Source organism: Scyliorhinus torazame, chromosome 10 (genome assembly GCF_047496885.1).
Source record: "Scyliorhinus torazame isolate Kashiwa2021f chromosome 10, sScyTor2.1, whole genome shotgun sequence".
Classification (NCBI taxonomy): Eukaryota; Metazoa; Chordata; class Chondrichthyes; order Carcharhiniformes; family Scyliorhinidae; genus Scyliorhinus; species Scyliorhinus torazame.
The window spans coordinates 176,931,531-176,949,512 of record NC_092716.1 but is presented as its reverse complement, the minus strand read 5'-3'; the positions used below and the strand labels follow the sequence as shown (position 1 = coordinate 176,949,512).

The following is a 17,982-nucleotide window of genomic DNA, read 5'->3' as shown; positions in this document are numbered from 1 at the left end:
GTGTATTGAGGCAGGGAGTGTGGGTATGTGGGTTTGCAATGGCTGACTTTTTTAATAGAAATGTATTTTTCATAAGTCTAAATGTGAATATTTAAATCCAGTTTGAAATAACCACTTAAGAATGTGTACTGCAATATCTGATATGTAACTGTTTCCTGCTTTCCTTACAGGCGGACATCCGGCCACAGACTGATGGCTGTAATGGCCTCAGGTATAATCTGACCTCTGACATTATTGAATCAATTTTTAGGACCTATCCTGCAGGTGAGTGCAACATCAACAGAAAGCTCATTAGTTTTGATCGGACAAATTGTGAACTATGGGGAACATATCTGCTGATTAGCAGCCTGGTATAGAGCAGACACCATTTCTGACCCACATTATTGTGTGATTCTCTTACTTTGTTTGACAGTGAAAGAGAAGTATGCAGAGAATGTTCCTCACAATATGACAGAGAAGGAATTCTGGACCCGCTTCTTTCAGTCTCACTACTTCCATAGGGACAGGATCAATGCTGGCTCTAAGGATCTTTTCTCTGAGTGTGCCAGAATTGATGAGAAAGGTAAGCCTTAAACTCAAAGCAGAAAAGGATGCACATATGGAGAGCGTGTTTCTGCATAGATAAAATAGTATGAGTATTTTTTTATTATTCATCTGTGGGATGTGCGCTTCTCTGGCAAGGCTAACATTTATCACCCATCCCTAATTTATCTTGAGAAAGTGGTGTGAGTCACTGTCTTGACCCACTGTAGTTCACATGGTGTAGGTGCACCCCCAACGCTGTCAGGAAGGGAATTTCAGGATTTCGACCCAATGGCGTGGACGAATGGCAATTACATTTCCAAGTCAGGCGGTCTGACCTGGAGGGAAACTTACAACTTGACAATGTTCCCATTGGTAGTGTTTTCCTGTTTTTCTAGGTGGTGGGGTGGTAGTGATATTGGATTTGGAAGATGCTGGTGAATTGTTGAAGTGTATCTTGTACATGGTGCGCAATACAGCCACTGGTTGTGGATGGAGTAAAGGTTTAAGGTGGTGGATGGAGTGCTGCTCAAGAAGGTTGATTTGTCCTGAATGGTATTGTGCTTCTCAAGTGTTGTTGAAGCTGCACTCATCCAATCTAGTGGGGAGTATTTCATGATCCTTCTAACTTGTGCCTTGTAAATAGTGGACAGGCTTTGGGGAGTCACGAGGTGAGTTACTCGCTGCAGAATTCCCAGCCTCTGACCTGATCTTGCTACTCCCATTGCGTTTCTAGTCAATGGTAACCCACCACAGGATGTTGATGGTGGATTAAGCAATGGTAATGTTGTTGAATGTCAAGGGGTGATATTTCGATTCTCAATTGTTGGAATTGGTCATTTTCTGGCAGTGAGGTAAGAATGGTACTTGCCACGAATCAGCTAAAGTCTGAATGTTGTCCACGCCTTTCTGCATGCGGGCATGGACTACTTCATTATTTGAGGACATTGAAATGGCACTGAATAACATACAACATGCAAATGGCACTGAACACTGTGCAATCCCTGGCGAACACCCCCATTCCTGACCTTATGATGGAGACAAGGTCATTGATGATTAGGCTGAGGGCATTTCTGAAGGACTACATGCAGCAATGCCCTGGGGCTAAGATGATTGGCCTCCAAAACCCCAGCTATCTTGCTTTCTGCTGGGTATGACTCAAGCCAGTCGAAAGTTTCCCCCACAATTCCTATTGACTTCAATTTTGTTAGGGCTCTTTGATTCCACAGCCTTGTCAAATCCTTCCTAGATGTGCAGCTTCAACAACACTTGAGAAGCACAATACCATTCAGGACAAATCAACCTTCTTGAGCAGCACTCCATCCACCAGTCACTCTAACCTCAGCTCTGACATCCAGCTCTATACTGAGGCTGTAATGAGGTCAGGAGCTTAGTGACCCTGGTGGAACCCAAACTGAGTATAAGTGATCAGGTTAATGCTAAGGAAGTGCTGCTTGTTAGCACGGTTGACGGTGATTTAGAGTAGACTGACGGGCAGTAATTTGCTGGATTATATTTTTCTTGGCTCACAAGAGCTACGTTGACATTTTTTCACATGCCAGTGCAATAGCTTAGCTAGGAGCACAATGTATTCTAGACTCAGCACAAGTCTCCAGCACCACAGCCGGGATGTTGTTGAGACCCACAGCATTTGCTGTGGCCAGTGCATGCAGCTGATTCTACATCATGTGGAGGTGTAGCTGCCAGACCTAGTCCTCTGTAAATCTGCCTGACTGCCTTGATTGGTAAATATTCATTCTCCATAATACATACTATGATTAGTTGACTGTGAAGGCCTTACAGATGATTCTGATCTGCTCATACCAGTTACGCTTACAGAGGTATGATTTCTGCATATTGATCATGCACAGGAACCGTGAATGATATACTTAACCTGGGATCAAATTGTAACTGGTTGAAACCAGCAGAGATCTATTCTCTTGAGCTGTTTTTTTTCCTACTGTAAAGTCTGAAGCTTCCCCTAGCAAGGTTTTTGATGCCTGATTTTCTCGCCCTCAAATGTGTATGAGTTTGAATTGTAGATCGGACAAAATTATATACATTACTTGACCCCATGTGATTATTCCCATATGTTGACCCCTCCGTTTTGTTACTTCAACGGTACTCTGCAAGAGTGCTTCTTTTATGGTACTACTTGTGCTGTCTGAGAGGAGATGCTCTGATATTTTTCTCTGATCAGGTTTGAAGACTCTGGTTAGTCAGGGAGTGAAGAACCCTCTCGTGGATTTAACATCGCTGGAGGACAAATCATTGGATGAGGTGAGCATTTGTGCCAGTGGTGCACCAGGGCATCTGAATAATTTGTTTACTGTACCGTGACTACAACAATTATAGTGGGTACCTTAGTGTTTTTAAGTAATTTGGCAGCGACAAGTATAACAAGTAGAGGGAAAGGTAGCCGACAGCTGCGCAACCAACTACCCGTGCCCTGACGATAACAGTTTTGAGACCAATTTGAATGTGCAGTTCCAAATCCATGATTCCATTTCTTTCCTTTCATGGTTACAAGCAATCATTTGCCCAGAGGTTACTCTTGGAAGTGGGTGACAATCTGCATTTAGCCTGCTTCTGATATTAAACATGAACCGTTGAGAGGGGTGAGGTGAGACATCAAAGTAAAGTCATCTTTATTGTCACAAGTAGGCTTGCATTAACACTGCAATGAAGTGACTGTGAAAAGCCCCTAGTCGCCACATTTCGGCACATGTTCGGGTACACAGAGGGAGAATTCAGAATGTCCAAATTACCTAACAGCACATCTTTTGGGACTTGTGGGAGGAAACCGGAGCGCCCACAGGAAACTCACGCAGACACAGGGAGAACATGCAGACTCCACACAGACAGTGACCCAAGCTGGGAATTGAACTGGGACCCTGGAGCTGTGAAGCAACAGTGCTACCCACTATTCAATATTAATGGCAGAACTGTAGGACAAACGATACTATTAAAATTCTACTTTGAGCTATTTCATTGTACGGCAGCTCGTGGAAACTATCTTAACCAAATGAACGAAATGAAGTGGGAAAACAGGAAAGGAAAATTCAGAACATATGCCCAAAATAGCCAGCATGCTTAATATATAACGAATGATTTTGTAGTTCATACTCAACAGGGTCTTCTTTCCCCCCTGATTCTGCCAAGCCAGTTCCCATGGTTGTGGTTTCGCTAGATAGTAGGTAGGGACAGTGGGAATCTCGTTCATCCATTCATGCGCGTCACTAATCAGATGACGAGGCATTTAGCTATTTTGATACACTCGAATGGGTGCCTTTTCCGAGTCTTTATGTCGCTCATCGACAGGTAATACCTCTAGCGTCGCCACAGCCGGGAGACAACAGATGTTAGATTGTCATGGCTAGGCGGCATACATGTTAGGTGACTAATGAGTGTTATGCCCTTGGTGTGACACCAGTGACTCCCTACTTACCATGTTCCTCACCTAACATCTACTGTTGCCCTAGCCATGACAACAAGGGCAGCACGGTAGCATTGTGGATAGCACAATTGCTTCACAGCTCCAGGGTCCCAGGTTCGATTCCCGGCTTGGGTCACTGTCTGTGCGGAGTCTGCACATCCTCCCCGTGTGTGCGTCGGTTTCCTCCGGGTGCTCCGGTTTCCTCCCACAGTCCAAAGATGTGCAGGTTAGGTGGATTGGCCATGCTAAATTGCCTTAGTGTCCAAAATTGTCCTTAGTGTTAGGTGGGGTTACTGGGTTATGGGGTTAGGGTGGAGGTGTTGACCTTGGGTAGGATGCTCTTTCCAAGAGCCGGTGCAGACTCGATGGGCCGAATGGCTTCCTTCTGCACTGTAAATTCTATGATAATCTATGAACTTAACATCTGTTGTCTCCCGGCTGTGGCAACGCTAGAGGTATTACCTGTCGACGAGTGACATAAAGACTCGGAAAAGGCGCTCATTCAAGTGTATCAAAATAGCCAAATGCCTCGTCATCTAATTTGTGACATGTATGGATGGATGAACGAGATTCCCACCGTCCCTATTCCACTAATGGCAAATAGTGCAAGTTAATTACTTAATGTAGGCATCTGCCTGTGATAAGAATGGATGGTATAAATGGTGAGGATGGATGCATAATTGTATGTGTAAAACTAATATCCAACATATTCTGTTGAGTTCAGCATCATCATTCTCTCCCATAAACGCTTCCTGTCTCACTTCCAACAGACCTCTACCGTACACATCCGTGCTTTCAAAACCATAAGTCTGGAAACCCCTCCCTAAATCTCTGTCCTTTAAGATGCTCTGCAAAATCTACCTCTTGGACTGAGCTTTTGGTCACCTGTCCTGATATCATCGGACCAAATGCCTTGGGATATTTTAATTCTACAAAGACCGCAACCTTTATTTATATAGTGTCTTGAATGCCTTGGTGCATTTTAATTCTACAACGGCCGCAACGTTTATTGATACAGTATCTTTAATGTAAAACAATGTCAAAATATGCCTCACATGAACGTGAGCAAAATTTAACTCCAAGCCATATAAGGAGATTTGGGGGTAGATGTCCAAATTGTTGGTTTTCAGGAATGTCTTAAAGGAGGAGTGAGAGACAAAGGTTTCAGGAGGAAATTTCAGAATTTGGGGCTTGGCTGCGAAAGGTATGGGTTGGATTAGTTTATTGTCACGTGTACTGAGGTACAGTGAAAAGTATTGTTCTGTGTGCAGCTCAAACAGATCATTCCGTACACGAAAAGAAAATACATAATGGGGCAAACATAAAATACAGAATGTAAATATATAGACACAGGCATTGGGTGAAGCATACAGAAGTGGAGTACTACTCTTTAGAGAAGATGTGTGAAGAGATCAGATCAGTCCATAAGTCCATCAGTCCATAAGAGGGTTGTTTAGGAGGCTGGGAACAGCGGGAAAGAAGCTATTTTTGAATCTGTTAGTGCGTGTTCTCAGACTTCTGTATCTCCTGCCCGATGGAAGAAGTTGGAAGAGTGAGTAAGTCGGGTGGGAGGGTCTTTGATTATGCAGCCCGCTTTCCCAAGGCAGCGGGAGGTGTAGACAGACTCAAAGGATCGGAGGTGGATTTGTGTGATGGAGTGGGTGGCGTTCACGACTCTCTGCAGTTTCTAGTGGTCTTGGGCCGAGCAGTTGCCATACCAGGCTGTGGCGCAGCCAGATAGGATGCTTTCTTTGGTGCACTGTAAAAGTTGGTAAGAGCCAATGTGGACATGCCGAATTTCCTTAGTTTCCTGAGGAGGTATAGGCGCTGCTGTGCTTTCTTGGTTGTAGCGTCGACGTGGGCGGATCAGGACAGATTTTTGGTGATATGCGCACCCAGGAATTTGAAGCTGCCAACCATCTCCACCTTGGTCCTGTTGATGCTGACAGAGGTGTGTACAGTACTTTGCTTCCTGAAGTCAATGACCAGCTCTTTAGTTTTGCTGACATTGAGGTAGAGATTGTTGTCGTTACAGCACTCTACTAGTTTCTTTATCTCCCTCCTGTATTCTGACTCCTCATTGTTTGAGATCCGACCCACTATGGTTGTGTCATCAGCAAACTTGTAAATGGAGTTGGAGCCAAATTTTGCCACGCAGTCGTGTGTGTATAGGGAGTAGAGTAGGGGGCTAAGTACGCAGCCTTGCGGGGCCCCGGTATTGAGGACTATTGTGGAGGAGGTGTTGTTGTTCATTCTTACTGATTGTGGTCTGTTGGTCAGAAAATCGAGGATCCAGTTGCAGAGTGGGGAGCCAAGTCCTAGGTTTTGGAGCTTCGATCAGAGCTTGGCTGGGATTATGGTGTTGAAGGCGGAGCTGTAGTCAATAAATAAGAGACTGACATAGGAGTCCTTGTTGTCGAAATGCTCCAGGGAGTAGGGCCAGGGAGATGGCGTCTGCGATGGACCGGTTGCGGCAGTATGAGAATTGCAGTGAAATTAAATGAAAATCTCTTATTGTCACAAGTAGGCTTCAAATGAAGTTACTGTGAAAAGCCCCTAGTCGCCACATTCCGGCGCCTGTTCGGGGAGGCTGTTACGCCTGATCTAGGCGTTCTCGGAGTATGGAGTTGATGCGCTTCATGACCAACCTCTTGAAGCACTTCATTACGATGATGTCAGAGTCACCGGACGATAGTCATTGAGGCACGTTGACTGGTTCTTTGGCACTGGTATGATGGTGGTCCTCTTGAAGCAGGTGGGGACCTCGGAACGGAGAAGTGAGAGATTGAAGATGTTTGCGAACACATCTGCCAGCTGGTCTGCGCAGGATCTGAGTGCATGACCTGGGATCCCGTCCGGACCCGTCGCCTTCTGAGGGTTTACTTTCAGGAAGGCCGATCTGACTTCGGAAAATGTGATGGTGGGTGTGTCCGAGGCTGCTGGTGCAGTCGACAGCAGTTTGATTGTTTCCTGCTCGAACTTTGCCACAACCGACGAGAGTCTGTAATGCTAGTCTGTGACTCTAGCTTGGTTTGATATTATCTCTTGGCATCCCTGATAACTTTGCGGAGGTCGTACCTGGATTTCTTGTATAGGTCAGGGTTGCCTGACTTGAACGCCTCAGACCTGGCCTTCAGTAGGTCATCAATCTCCCGATTAAGCCATGGTTTCCGATTGGGGAACATGCGTACTATTTTCTTTGGCACGCAGTCTTCTACACATTCGCTGATTAAGTCTGTGATGGTGGTGGCATACACGTTTAGGTTGGTCGCTGAGTTCTTAAATATGGACCAGTCCACTGACTCCAAGCAGTCACGGAGGAGCTCTTCTGGTGCCTCGGACCAGCACTGCACGCCTTCTTAAGTGGATTCTCTCGCTTCAGGAAAGGAGCACCGCCTTATGGTGTGATTTCCGAAGTGCAGTCGAGGGATGGATCTGTAGGCGCCCTTGAGTTTTGTGTAGCAATGATCCACCAGGGTGTTGTCACCCCTGGTGGGACAGGAGATGTGCTGGTGGAATTTTGGCAGTACACTTTTGAGGTTGGCCTTGTTGAAGTCCCCGGCCACAATGAACAAGGCCTCCAGGTATTCTGTTTCATTGTTATTCATAACTGTGTACAATTCGTCCAGCGCCGCCTTCACTTCTGTTGGTGTGGGATGTGGACCGCTGTGATAATGGCTGCCAGTAGTCGGAGTGGTTAAAGTCAGGGATGCTAGAGGCCAGAATTGGAGGAGCATAGATATCTTGGAATGTTGTAGGGAGGGAGGAGATTATAGAGATTAGAACAGGTGAGTCCATTTGAAGATGTGATAACAGAGATGAGAATTTTCAACAAGCTGTTGATTAACTAGAAACCAATGTAGGTAAGCTAACACAGGAGTGATGAGTGAAAGAGACATGGTGCGAGTTAAGACATGAACAGCAGAATGTTGGATGACCTAATGTTTACAGAAGGTAGAAAGTGAGAGAAGGCCAAGAATGTATTGGAATGGGAGTGGGTGAGCATTTCAGCAGCAGATGGGTTGAGGCAGGGATGAATTTGTTATGTAGGTGGAAAAATATTGCCTTAGTTACTGAAACTATATCAATGCAAGTTTTTTGTTGTTCATGAAATGAGTGTTGCTGGCATTGCATGTCCTTAATTGCTCTGAAGCAGATGTTGAGCTGCAGCCTGTGGTGCAGGTACTCTATGGTGTTGTTAGGTATGCAACGCCAAGGTTTTGATTCAGTAAAGAAGAAGCAGCGGTATGTTTTCAGGTCAGGGTGGTGCCTAATTTAGAAGTGAAGTTGCGGTTGGCTGTGCTCCCTTCTGTACATTGCATTTGTTCTTCTACGTGATAGAGGTTGCAAGTTTGTGAGGTGCTGCCGAACTCTTGGTGAGTTCCTGCAGTGCAATTCGTAGATGGTGTACATGGCAACTGCAGTGTTCATGGCGGGGGAGAGGAGAGGTGGGGGGGGGGGGGGGAGGAGAGGAGAGGAGAGGAGAGGAGGGGGGGAGGGGAGGAAAGGAGAGGAGGGGAGGAGAGGAGAGGAGAGGTGGAGGGGGGGAGGGGGGGAGAGGAGAGGTGGGGGGGGGGAAGAGGAGAGGTGGAGAGGAGAGGTGGGGGGGGGAGGAGAGGTGGGGGGGAGAGAGGAGAGGTGGGGGGGGGGAGGAGAGGTGGGGGGGAGAGAGGAGAGGTGGGGGGGGGGAGGAGAGGTGGGGGGGAGAGAGGAGAGGTGGGGGGGGGAGAGAGGAGAGGTGGGGGGGGGAGAGAGGAGAGGTGGGGGGGGAGAGAGGAGAGGTGGGGGGGGAGAGAGGAGAGGTGGGGGGGGAGAGAGGAGAGGTGGGGGGGGAGAGAGGAGAGGTGGGGGGGGAGAGAGGAGAGGTGGGGGGGGAGAGAGGAGAGGTGGGGGGGGGGAGAGAGGAGAGGTGGGGGGGGAGAGAGGAGAGGTGGGGGGGGGAGAGAGGAGAGGTGGGGGGGGAGAGAGGAGAGGTGGGGGGGAGAGAGGAGAGGTGGGGGGGGAAGAGGAGAGGTGGGGGGGAAGAGGAGAGGTGGGGGGGGGAAGAGGAGAGGTAGGGGGGGAGAGGAGAGGTGGAGGGGGAGAGGAGAGGTGGAGGGGGAGAGGAGAGGTAGGTGGGGGGGAGGGGGAGAGGAGAGGTGGGGGGGGAGGGTGAGAGGAGAGGTGGGGGGGGAGGGGGAGAGGAGAGGTGGAGGGGGGGAAGGGGGGAGATGAGAGGTTGGGGGGAGGAGAGGAGAGGTTGGGGAGAGGAGAGGTGGGGGGGGAGGAGAGGAGAGGTGGGGGGACGGGACAGAGAGGAGAGGTGGGGGGGGGACAGAGAGGAGAGGTGGGGGGGGGACAGAGAGGAGAGGTGGGGGGACAGAGAGGAGAGGTGGGTGGGGGGGACAGAGAGGAGAGGGGGGGGGGACAGAGAGGAGAGGGGGGGGGACAGAGAGGAGAGGGGGGGGACAGAGAGGTGAGGGGGGAGAGAGGAGAGGTGGGGGGGAAGAGAGGAGAGGTGGGGGGGGGACAGAGAGGAGAGGTGGGGGGGACAGAGAGGAGAGGTGGGGGGACAGAGAGGAGAGGTGGAGGGGGAGAGGAGTGGTGGAGGGGGCGAGGAGAGGTAGGTGGGGGGGGAGGGGGAGAGGAGAGGTGGGGGGGTTGGGGGAGAGGAGAGGTGGGGGGGAGGGGGAGAGGAGAGGTGGGGGGGGAAGGGGGAGATGAGAGGTTGGGGGGAGGAGAGGAGAGGTTGGGGGGAGGAGAGGAGAGGTGGGGGGGGGAGGAGAGGAGAGGTGGGGGGGGAGGAGAGGAGAGGTGGGGGGGAGAGGGAGGGGGAGGGGTGGGGAGGAGAGGAGAGGTGGGGGGGGATAGGAGAGGTGGGGGGAGGAGAGGAGAGGTGGGGGGAGGAGAGGAGAGGTGGGGGGGAGGAGAGGAGAGGTGGGGGGAGGAGAGGAGAGGTGGGGGGGTGGAGAGGAGAGGTGGGGGGGTGGAGAGGAGAGGTGGGGGGGGTGGAGAGGAGAGGTGGGGGATGGAGAGGAGAGGTGGGGGGGTGGAGAGGAGAGGTGGGGGGGTGGAGAGGAGAGGTGGGGGGGGTGGAGAGGAGAGGTGGGGGGGGTGGAGAGGAGAGGTGGGGGATGGAGAGGAGGTGTGGGGGGGGAGAGGAGAGGTGGGAGGGGCGAGAGGAGGGGAGGGGGAGGGGGAGAGGAGAGGTGGGGGGAGGGGGAGAGGAGAGGAGAGGTGGGGGAGGGGGAGGAGAGGAGAGGTGGGGGGAGGGGGAGAGGAGAGGTGGGGGGAGGGGGAGAGGAGAGGTGGGGGGAGGGGGAGGAGAGGAGAGGTGGGGGGAGTGGGAGGAGAGGAGAGGTGGGGGAGGGGGACGGGAGAGGTGGGGGGTAGGAGAGGAGAGGGGGGAGGAGGAGAGGAGAGGTGAGGGGGAGGAGAGGGAGAGGTGAGGAGAGGGGGGAGAGGAGAGGTGGGGGGGGCGAGGGGAGGTGGGGGGGAGAGGAGAGGTGGGGGGGAGAGGAGAGGTAGGTGGGGACAGGAGAGGGGGGGAGAGGAGAGGTGGGGGGGGACAGAGGAGAGGGGGGGAGGAGAGGAGGGGGAGGAGGAGAGGAGAGGAGAGGTGGGGGAGGAGAGGAGAGGTGGGGGGAGGAAAGGAGAGGTGGGGGGAGGAGAGGAGAGGTGGGGGGGAGAGAGGAGAGGTGGGGGGGAGAGAGGAGAGGTGGAGGGGGGAGAGGAGTGTGGAGGGGGGAGAGGAGTGTGGAGGGGGGAGAGGAGTGTGTCTGGGGGGGGGGGGAAGTGTGTCTGGGGGGGGAGAAGAGGTGTGTGTAGGTGGGGGAGGAGACGTGTGTGTGTGTGGGTGGGGGAGGAGAGATGTGTTTGTGGGTGGGGGAGGAGAGGTGTGTGTGTGTGGGAGAGGTGTGTGTGGGGGGGAGAGAGGAGAAGTGTGTGTGGGGGGAGGGAGCGGAGAGGTGTGTGTGTGGGGGGGAGAGGTGTGTGTGGGGGGGGGAGGTGTGTGTGGGGGGGAGAGGTGTGTGTGTTGAGGGAGAGGTGTGTGTGTGGGGGGAGAGGTGTGTGTGTGGGGGGGAGAGGTGTGTGTGTGGGGGGGAGAGGTGTGTGTGTGGGGGGGAGAGGTGTGTGTGTGGGGGGGAGAGGTGTGTGTGTGGGGGGGAGAGGTGTGTGTGTGGGGGGGAGAGGTGTGTGTGTGGGGGGGAGAGGTGTGTGTGTGGGGGGGAGAGGTGTGTGTGTGGGGGGGAGAGGTGTGTGTGTGGGGGGGAGAGGTGTGTGTGTGGGGGGGAGAGGTGTGTGTGTGGGGGGGAGAGGTGTGTGTGTGGGGGGGAGAGGTGTGTGTGTGGGGGGGAGAGGTGTGTGTGTGGGGGGGAGAGGTGTGTGTGTGGGGGGGAGAGGTGTGTGTGTGGGGGGGAGAGGTGTGTGTGTGGGGGGGAGAGGTGTGTGTGGGGGGGAGAGGTGTGTGTGTGGGGGGGAGAGGTGTGTGTGTGGGGGGGAGAGGTGTGTGTGTGGGGGGGAGAGGTGTTTGTGGGGGGGAGAGGTGTGTGTGTGGGGGGAGAGGTGTGTGTGTGGGGGGGAGAGGTGTGTGTGTGGGGGGGGAGAGGTGTGTGTGTGGGGGGAGAGGTGTGTGTGTGTGGGGGGAGAGGTGTGTGTGTGGAGGGGGGGAGAGGTGTGTGTGTGGAGGGGGGGAGAGGAGTGTGGAGGGGGGTGGAGGGGGGGAGAGGAGTGTGGAGGGGGGAGAGGAGTGTGGAGGGGGGGAGAGGAGTGTGGAGGGGGGGAGAGGAGTGTGGAGGGGGGGAGAGGAGTGTGGAGGGGGGGAGAGGAGTGTGGAGGGGGGGAGAGGAGTGTGGAGGGGGGGAGAGGAGTGTGGAGGGGGGGAGAGGAGTGTGGAGGGGGGGAGAGGAGTGTGGAGGGGGGGAGAGGAGGTGGGTGTGTGGTGGGGGGAAGGAGGTGGGTGTGTGGTGGGGGGAAGGAGGTGGGTGTGTGGTGGGGGGAAGGAGGTGGGTGTGTGGTGGGGGGAAGGAGGTGGGTGTGTGGTGGGGGGAAGGAGGTGGGTGTGTGGTGGGGGGAAGGAGGTGGGTGTGTGGTGGGGGGAAGGAGGCGGGTGTGTGGTGGGGGGAAGGAGGCGGGTGTGTGGTGGGGGGAAGGAGGCGGGTGTGTGGTGGGGGGAAGGAGGCGGGTGTGTGGTGGGGGGAAGGAGGCGGGTGTGTGGTGGGGGGAAGGAGGCGGGTGTGTGGTGGGGGGAAGGAGGCGGGTGTGTGTGGGGGGAAGGAGGCGGGTGTGTGTGGGGGGAAGGAGGCGCGTGTGTGTGTGGGGGAAGGAGGCGCGTGTGTGTGGGGGGAAGGAGGGGCGTGTGTGTGTGGGGGGAAGGAGGGGCGTGTGTGTGTGGGGGGAAGGAGGGGCGTGTGTGTGGGGGGAAGGAGGGGCGTGTGTGTGGGGGGAAGGAGGGGCGTGTGTGTGGGGGGAAGGAGGGGCGTGTGTGTGGGGGGAAGGAGGGGCGTGTGTGGGGGGAAGGAGGGGCGTGTGTGGGGGGAGAGGTGTGGGGGGGTAGAGGAGAGGTGTGTGGTGGGGGGTAGAGTAGAGGAGAGGCGTGGGTGGGGGAGGGAAAGTGGAGAGGTGTTGGGGGGAGAGGAGAGGCGTGTGTGGGGGAGGAGAGGCGTGTGTGGGGGAGGAGAGGCGTGTGTGGGGGAGGAGAGGCGTGTGTGGGGAGGAGAGGCGTGTGTGGGGGAGGAGAGGCGTGTGTGGGGAGGAGAGGCGTGTGTGGGGAGGAGAGGCGTGTGTGGGGGAGGAGAGGCGTGTGTGGGGGAGGAGAGGCGTGTGTGGGGGAGGAGAGGCGTGTGTGGGGGAGGAGAGGCGTGTGTGGGGGAGGAGAGGCGTGTGTGGGGGAGGAGAGGCGTGTGTGGGGGAGGAGAGGCGTGTGTGGGGGAGGAGAGGCGTGTGTGGGGGAGGAGAGGCGTGTGTGGGGGAGGAGAGGCGTGTGTGGGGGAGGAGAGGCGTGTGTGGGGAGGAGAGGCGTGTGTGGGGGAGGAGAGGCGTGTGTGGGGGAGGAGAGGCGTGTGTGGGGGAGGAGAGGCGTGTGTGGGGGAGGAGAGGCGTGTGTGGGGGAGGAGAGGCGTGTGTGGGGGAGGAGAGGCGTGTGTGGGGGAGGAGAGGCGTGTGTGGGGGAGGAGAGGCGTGTGTGGGGGAGGAGAGGCGTGTGTGGGGGAGGAGAGGCGTGTGTGGGGGAGGAGAGGCGTGTGTGGGGGAGGAGAGGCGTGTGTGGGGGAGGAGAGGCGTGTGTGGGGGAGGAGAGGCGTGTGTGGGGGAGGAGAGGCGTGTGTGGGGGAGGAGAGGCGTGTGTGGGGGAGGAGAGGCGTGTGTGGAGGAGGAGAGGCGTGTGTGGGGGAGGAGAGGCGTGTGTGGGGAGGAGAGGCGTGTGTGGGGGAGGAGAGGCGTGTGTGGGGGAGGAGAGGCGTGTGTGGGGGAGGAGAGGCGTGTGTGGAGGAGGAGAGGCGTGTGTGGAGGAGGAGAGGCGTGTGTGGAGGAGGAGAGGCGTGTGTGGGGGAGGAGAGGCGTGTGTGGGGGAGGAGAGGCGTGTGTGGGGGAGGAGAGGCGTGTGTGGGGGAGGAGAGGCGTGTGTGGGGGAGGAGAGGCGTGTGGGGGGGAGGAGAGGCGTGTGGGGGGGGAGGAGAGGCGTGTGGGGGGGAGGAGAGGCGTGTGGGGGGGAGGAGAGGCGTGTGGGGGGGAGGAGAGGCGTGTGGGGGGGAGGAGAGGCGTGTGGGGGGGAGGAGAGGCGTGTGGGGGGGAGGAGAGGCGTGTGGGGGGGAGGAGAGGCGTGCGGGGGGGAGGAGAGGCGTGCGGGGGGGAGGAGAGGCGTGCGGGGGGAGGAGAGGCGTGCGGGGGGAGGAGAGGCGTGCGGGGGGGTAGAGTAGAGGTGTGTGTGTGGGGGGGGAGGAGAGGAGAGGCGTGGGGGGTGAAAGGAGAGGTGTGTGTGGGGGAGGGAAAGTGGAGAGGTGTTGGGGGGAGAGGAGAGGTGTGTGTGTGTGGGGGGGGGGGGGTGGAGAGGTGAGGTGTCGGGGGTGAAAGAGGAGAGATTGTGTGTGTGGGGCAGGTGAGAGGTGTGTGTGTGAGGAGGAGAGGAGAGTGTGTGTGGGGGGTGGGTAGGAGAGGTGAGGTGTGTGGGGGGGGAGAGGAGAGGTGTGTGTGGGGGGGAGAGGTGTGGGGGAGAGAGGAGAGGTCTGTGTGTGTGGGGGGGAGAGGAGAGTGTGTAGGAGAGGAGAGTGTGTGTGGGGGGAGGAGAGGTGAGGTGTGTGTGGGGGGTGGAAGAGGAGAGTGTGTGGGGCGGCGTGGAGAGGTGTGTGTGGGTGGGGGGGGGAGAGGAGAGGTGTGTGTGTGTGGGGGGGATGGTGGTGGAGAGGAGAGGTGTGTGGGGGGGGAGAGGAGTGTGTGTGGGCGTGGGGGGGGGAGAGGTGTGGGGGAGAGAGGAGAGGTCTGTGTGTGTGGGGGGAGAGGAGAGTGTGTAGGAGAGGTGAGGTGTGTGTGGGGGGAGGAGAGGTGAGGTGTGTGTGTGGGGGGGGGGAGAGGAGAGTGTGTGTGGGGGGCGTGGAGAGGTGTGTGTGGGTGGGTGGGGGGGGGAGGGGGAGAGAGGAGAGGTGTGTGGGGGCTGCAATCAAAAGGAAAGGGTCCTGTGGCGGGCGAAGAACCATCGGGACTATAAATGATAGGGCCATGCCATTAGGCACTACCAGGATGTGGAAGCGGAGCTGGCTAAGATGCGTGCAGCATTCAACAACGCCAAAACTGCATTGTACAGAAGCATCGTTCGATTTGGTGGTGTACCCTGCGCGCCTCTTGAGTAATTTATGAATCGACAGATTACTATTTTGATGCACCAGAGGATGCACAGAAGCATGGACTGGGGTTGAGCTAACTGAACTGTATCTGTTGTGGGATTTCTGTTTGGGGCGTGGATGTGTGATATTTGAGATTTATTGGGGTGTCTGTTGGACATTTTGGAGTTAGAACAAAGAACAAAGAAATGTACAGCACAGGAACCGGCCCTCCACGCCCGTGCCGACCATGCTGCCCGACTAAACTACAATCTTCTACACTTCCTGGGTCCGTATCCCTCTATTCCCATCCTATTCATGTATTTGTCAAGATGTCCCGTAAATGTCACTATCGTCCCTGCTTCCACCACCTCCTCCGATAGCGAGTTCCAGGCACCCGCTACCCTCTGCGTAAAAATCTTGCCTCGTACATCTACTCTAAACCTTGCCCCTCTCACCTTAAACCTATGCCCCCTAGTAATTGACCCCTCTACCCCGGGGAAAAGCCTCTGACTATCCACTCTGTCTATGCCCCTCATAACTTTGTAGACCTCTATCAGGTCGCCCCTCTACCTCCTTCGTTCCAGTGAGAACAAACCGAGTTTATTCAACCGCTCCTCATAGCTAATGCCCTCCATACCAGGCAACATTCTGGTAAATCTCTTCTGCACCCTCTCCAAAGCCTCCACATCCTTCTGGTAGTGTGACGACCAGAATTGAACACTATACTCCAAGTGTGGCCTAACTAAGGTTCTATACAGCTGCAACATAACTTGCCAATTCTTATGCTCAATGCCCCGGCCAATGAAGGCAAGCATGCCGTAAGCTTTCTTGACTACCTTCTCCACCTGTGTTGCCCCTTTCGGTGACCTGTGGACCTGTACTCCTAGATCTCTTTGACTTTCAATACTCTTGAGGGTTCTACCATTCACTGTATATTCCCTACCTGCATTAGACCTTCCAAAATGCATTACCTCACATTTGTCCGGATTAAACTCCATCTGCCATCTCTCCGCCCAAGTCTCCAAACAATCTAAATCCTGCTGTATCCTCTGACAGTCCTCATCGCTATCCGCAATTCCACCAACCTTTGTGTCGTCTGCAAACTTACTAATCAGACCAGTTACATTTTCCTCCAAAAAGCACCCTTCCATTGCTACTCTCTCTGCCTTCTATGACCTAGCCAGCTCTGTATCCACCTTGCCAGCTCACCTCTGATCCCGTGTGACTTCACCTTTTGTACCAGTCTGCCATGAGGGACCTTGTCAAAGGCCTTACTGAAGTCCATATAGACAACATCCACTGCCCTACCTGCATCAATCATCTTCGTGACCTCCTCGAAAAACTCTATCAAGTTTGCACTTGTTTTTTTACTTTTGGTTTGTGGAATGGGTATTGTTCTTCGTTTTTCCACCTAACTATTGATAATAGGGCCCGCGGGGGCCTGCATCTTTAAGAGAATGTCGTTCTCAGCGACAAGAATTTTGGTGGATCTAAATGGGATGTATGTGATTGTTAGTGGGTTGTTGGCGGGTACTCTGGTGGACCTAGTTAATTTATATGCAATGAACTGGGATGATACAGCTTTCATCAACAGGTTGTTGGCTTCTAATCCTGATCTGGACTCGCGGCAACAGATTCTGGGAGGGATTTTAACTATACTGGACCCTCAAATGGGCAGATCGAGACCTAAATCCTTGAGTCCTTCGGGTGGCAAAGGCACTATTAGCCTTTATGGAACAAATCAGGGGGGCAGACCCGTGGCGATTTTTACATCCGAGTGAGAAAGACATTTTTCTCTCTGGTACACATGGATTGATTTTTTTTTTGTGGTGAGTAGGTCTGTCCTACCTGGGGAAGTGGGGCTGGATATTCGGCAATAGTTATTTGGGGTCATGCTCCACATTTTGCTGATTTGGTGTTGGGGCCGGGCCCCACTCAGCGCCCCCTGTGGAGGCTGGATACGATGTTACTGGTGGACAATGGATTCTGTGAGAGGATGTCATCTGCCATTGGAGTACATTGATTTTAATAGGAATTGGAATACTTTGCCTTCTGCGTTGTGGGAGGCTATGACGGCGGTCATTAGTGGGGGGAGATAATTTCCTAGAATGCACATAAAGAGAGAAGTGAAAGGATGGAGAGGCAGAGGTTGATGGATTCCATCATTGATTGGATTGGATTTGTTTATTATCACGTGTACCAAGGTACAGTGAAAAGTATTTTTCTGCGAGCAGCTCAACAGATCATCAAGTACATGGGAAGAAAAGGGAATAAAGGAAAATACATAATGGGGCAACACAAGGTATACGATGTAACTACGTAAGCACCGGCATCGGATGAAGCATACAGGGTGTAGTGTTAATGAGGTCAGTCCATAAGAGGGTCATTTAGGAGTCTGGTAACAGCGGGGAAGAAACTGTTTTTGAGTCTGTTCATGCGTGTTCTCAGACTTTTGTATCTCCTGCCTGATGGAAGAAGTTGGAAGAGTGAGTAAGCCGGGTGGGAGGGGTCTTTGATTATGCTGCCCGCTTTCCGCAGGCAGCGGGAGGTGTAAATGGAGTCAATGGATGGGAGGCAGGTTTGTGTGATGGACTGGGCGGTGTTCACGACTCTCTGAAGTTTCTTGCGGTCCTGGGCCGAGCAGTTGCCAGACCAGGCTGTGATGCAGCCAGATAAAATGCTTTCTATGGTGCATCTGTAAAAGTTGGTAAGGGTTAATGTGGACGTGCTGAATTTCCTTAGTTTCCTGAGGAAGTATAGGCGCTGTTGTGCTTTCTTGGTGCTAGCGTCGGCGTGGGTGGACCAGGACAGATTTTTGGAGATGTGCACCCCTAGGAATTTGAAGCTGCTAACCATCTCCACCTCGGCCCTGTTGATGCTGACAGGGGTATTATACATTACTCTGCTTCCTGAAGTCAATGACCAGCTCTTTAGTTTTGCTGGAATTGAGGGAAAGATTGTTGTCGCTGCACCACTCCACTAGGTTTTCTATCTCCCTCCTGTATTCTGACTCGTCATTATTCGAGATCCGGCCCACTATAGTCGTATCGTCAGCAAACCTGGAGATGGAGTTGGAACCAAGTTTTGCCACACAGTCGTGTGTGTACAGGGAGTAGAGTAGGGGGCTAAGTACGCAGCCTTGCGGGGCCCCGGTATTGAGGACTATTGTGGAGGAGGTGTTGTTGTTCATTCTTACTGATTGTGGTCTGTTGGTCAGAAAATCGAGGA

The 17,982-nt window shown here is 54.0% G+C and overlaps 1 protein-coding gene across 7 annotated transcripts in view; it reads left to right on the top strand.

Moving 5' to 3' along the window:
- gtf2h1 (general transcription factor IIH, polypeptide 1) overlaps positions 1 to 17,982 on the top strand; it is a 155,886-nt gene that overhangs the window by 69,656 nt on the left and 68,248 nt on the right. For all 7 annotated transcript variants that reach the window (XM_072518986.1, XM_072518988.1, XM_072518989.1 and 4 more), the window contains 3 exons: positions 171 to 264; positions 413 to 562; positions 2,723 to 2,802. In XM_072518986.1, the coding sequence (XP_072375087.1) occupies positions 171 to 264; positions 413 to 562; positions 2,723 to 2,802 (324 nt within the window). The remainder of the gene's footprint in view (positions 1 to 170; positions 265 to 412; positions 563 to 2,722; positions 2,803 to 17,982) is intronic.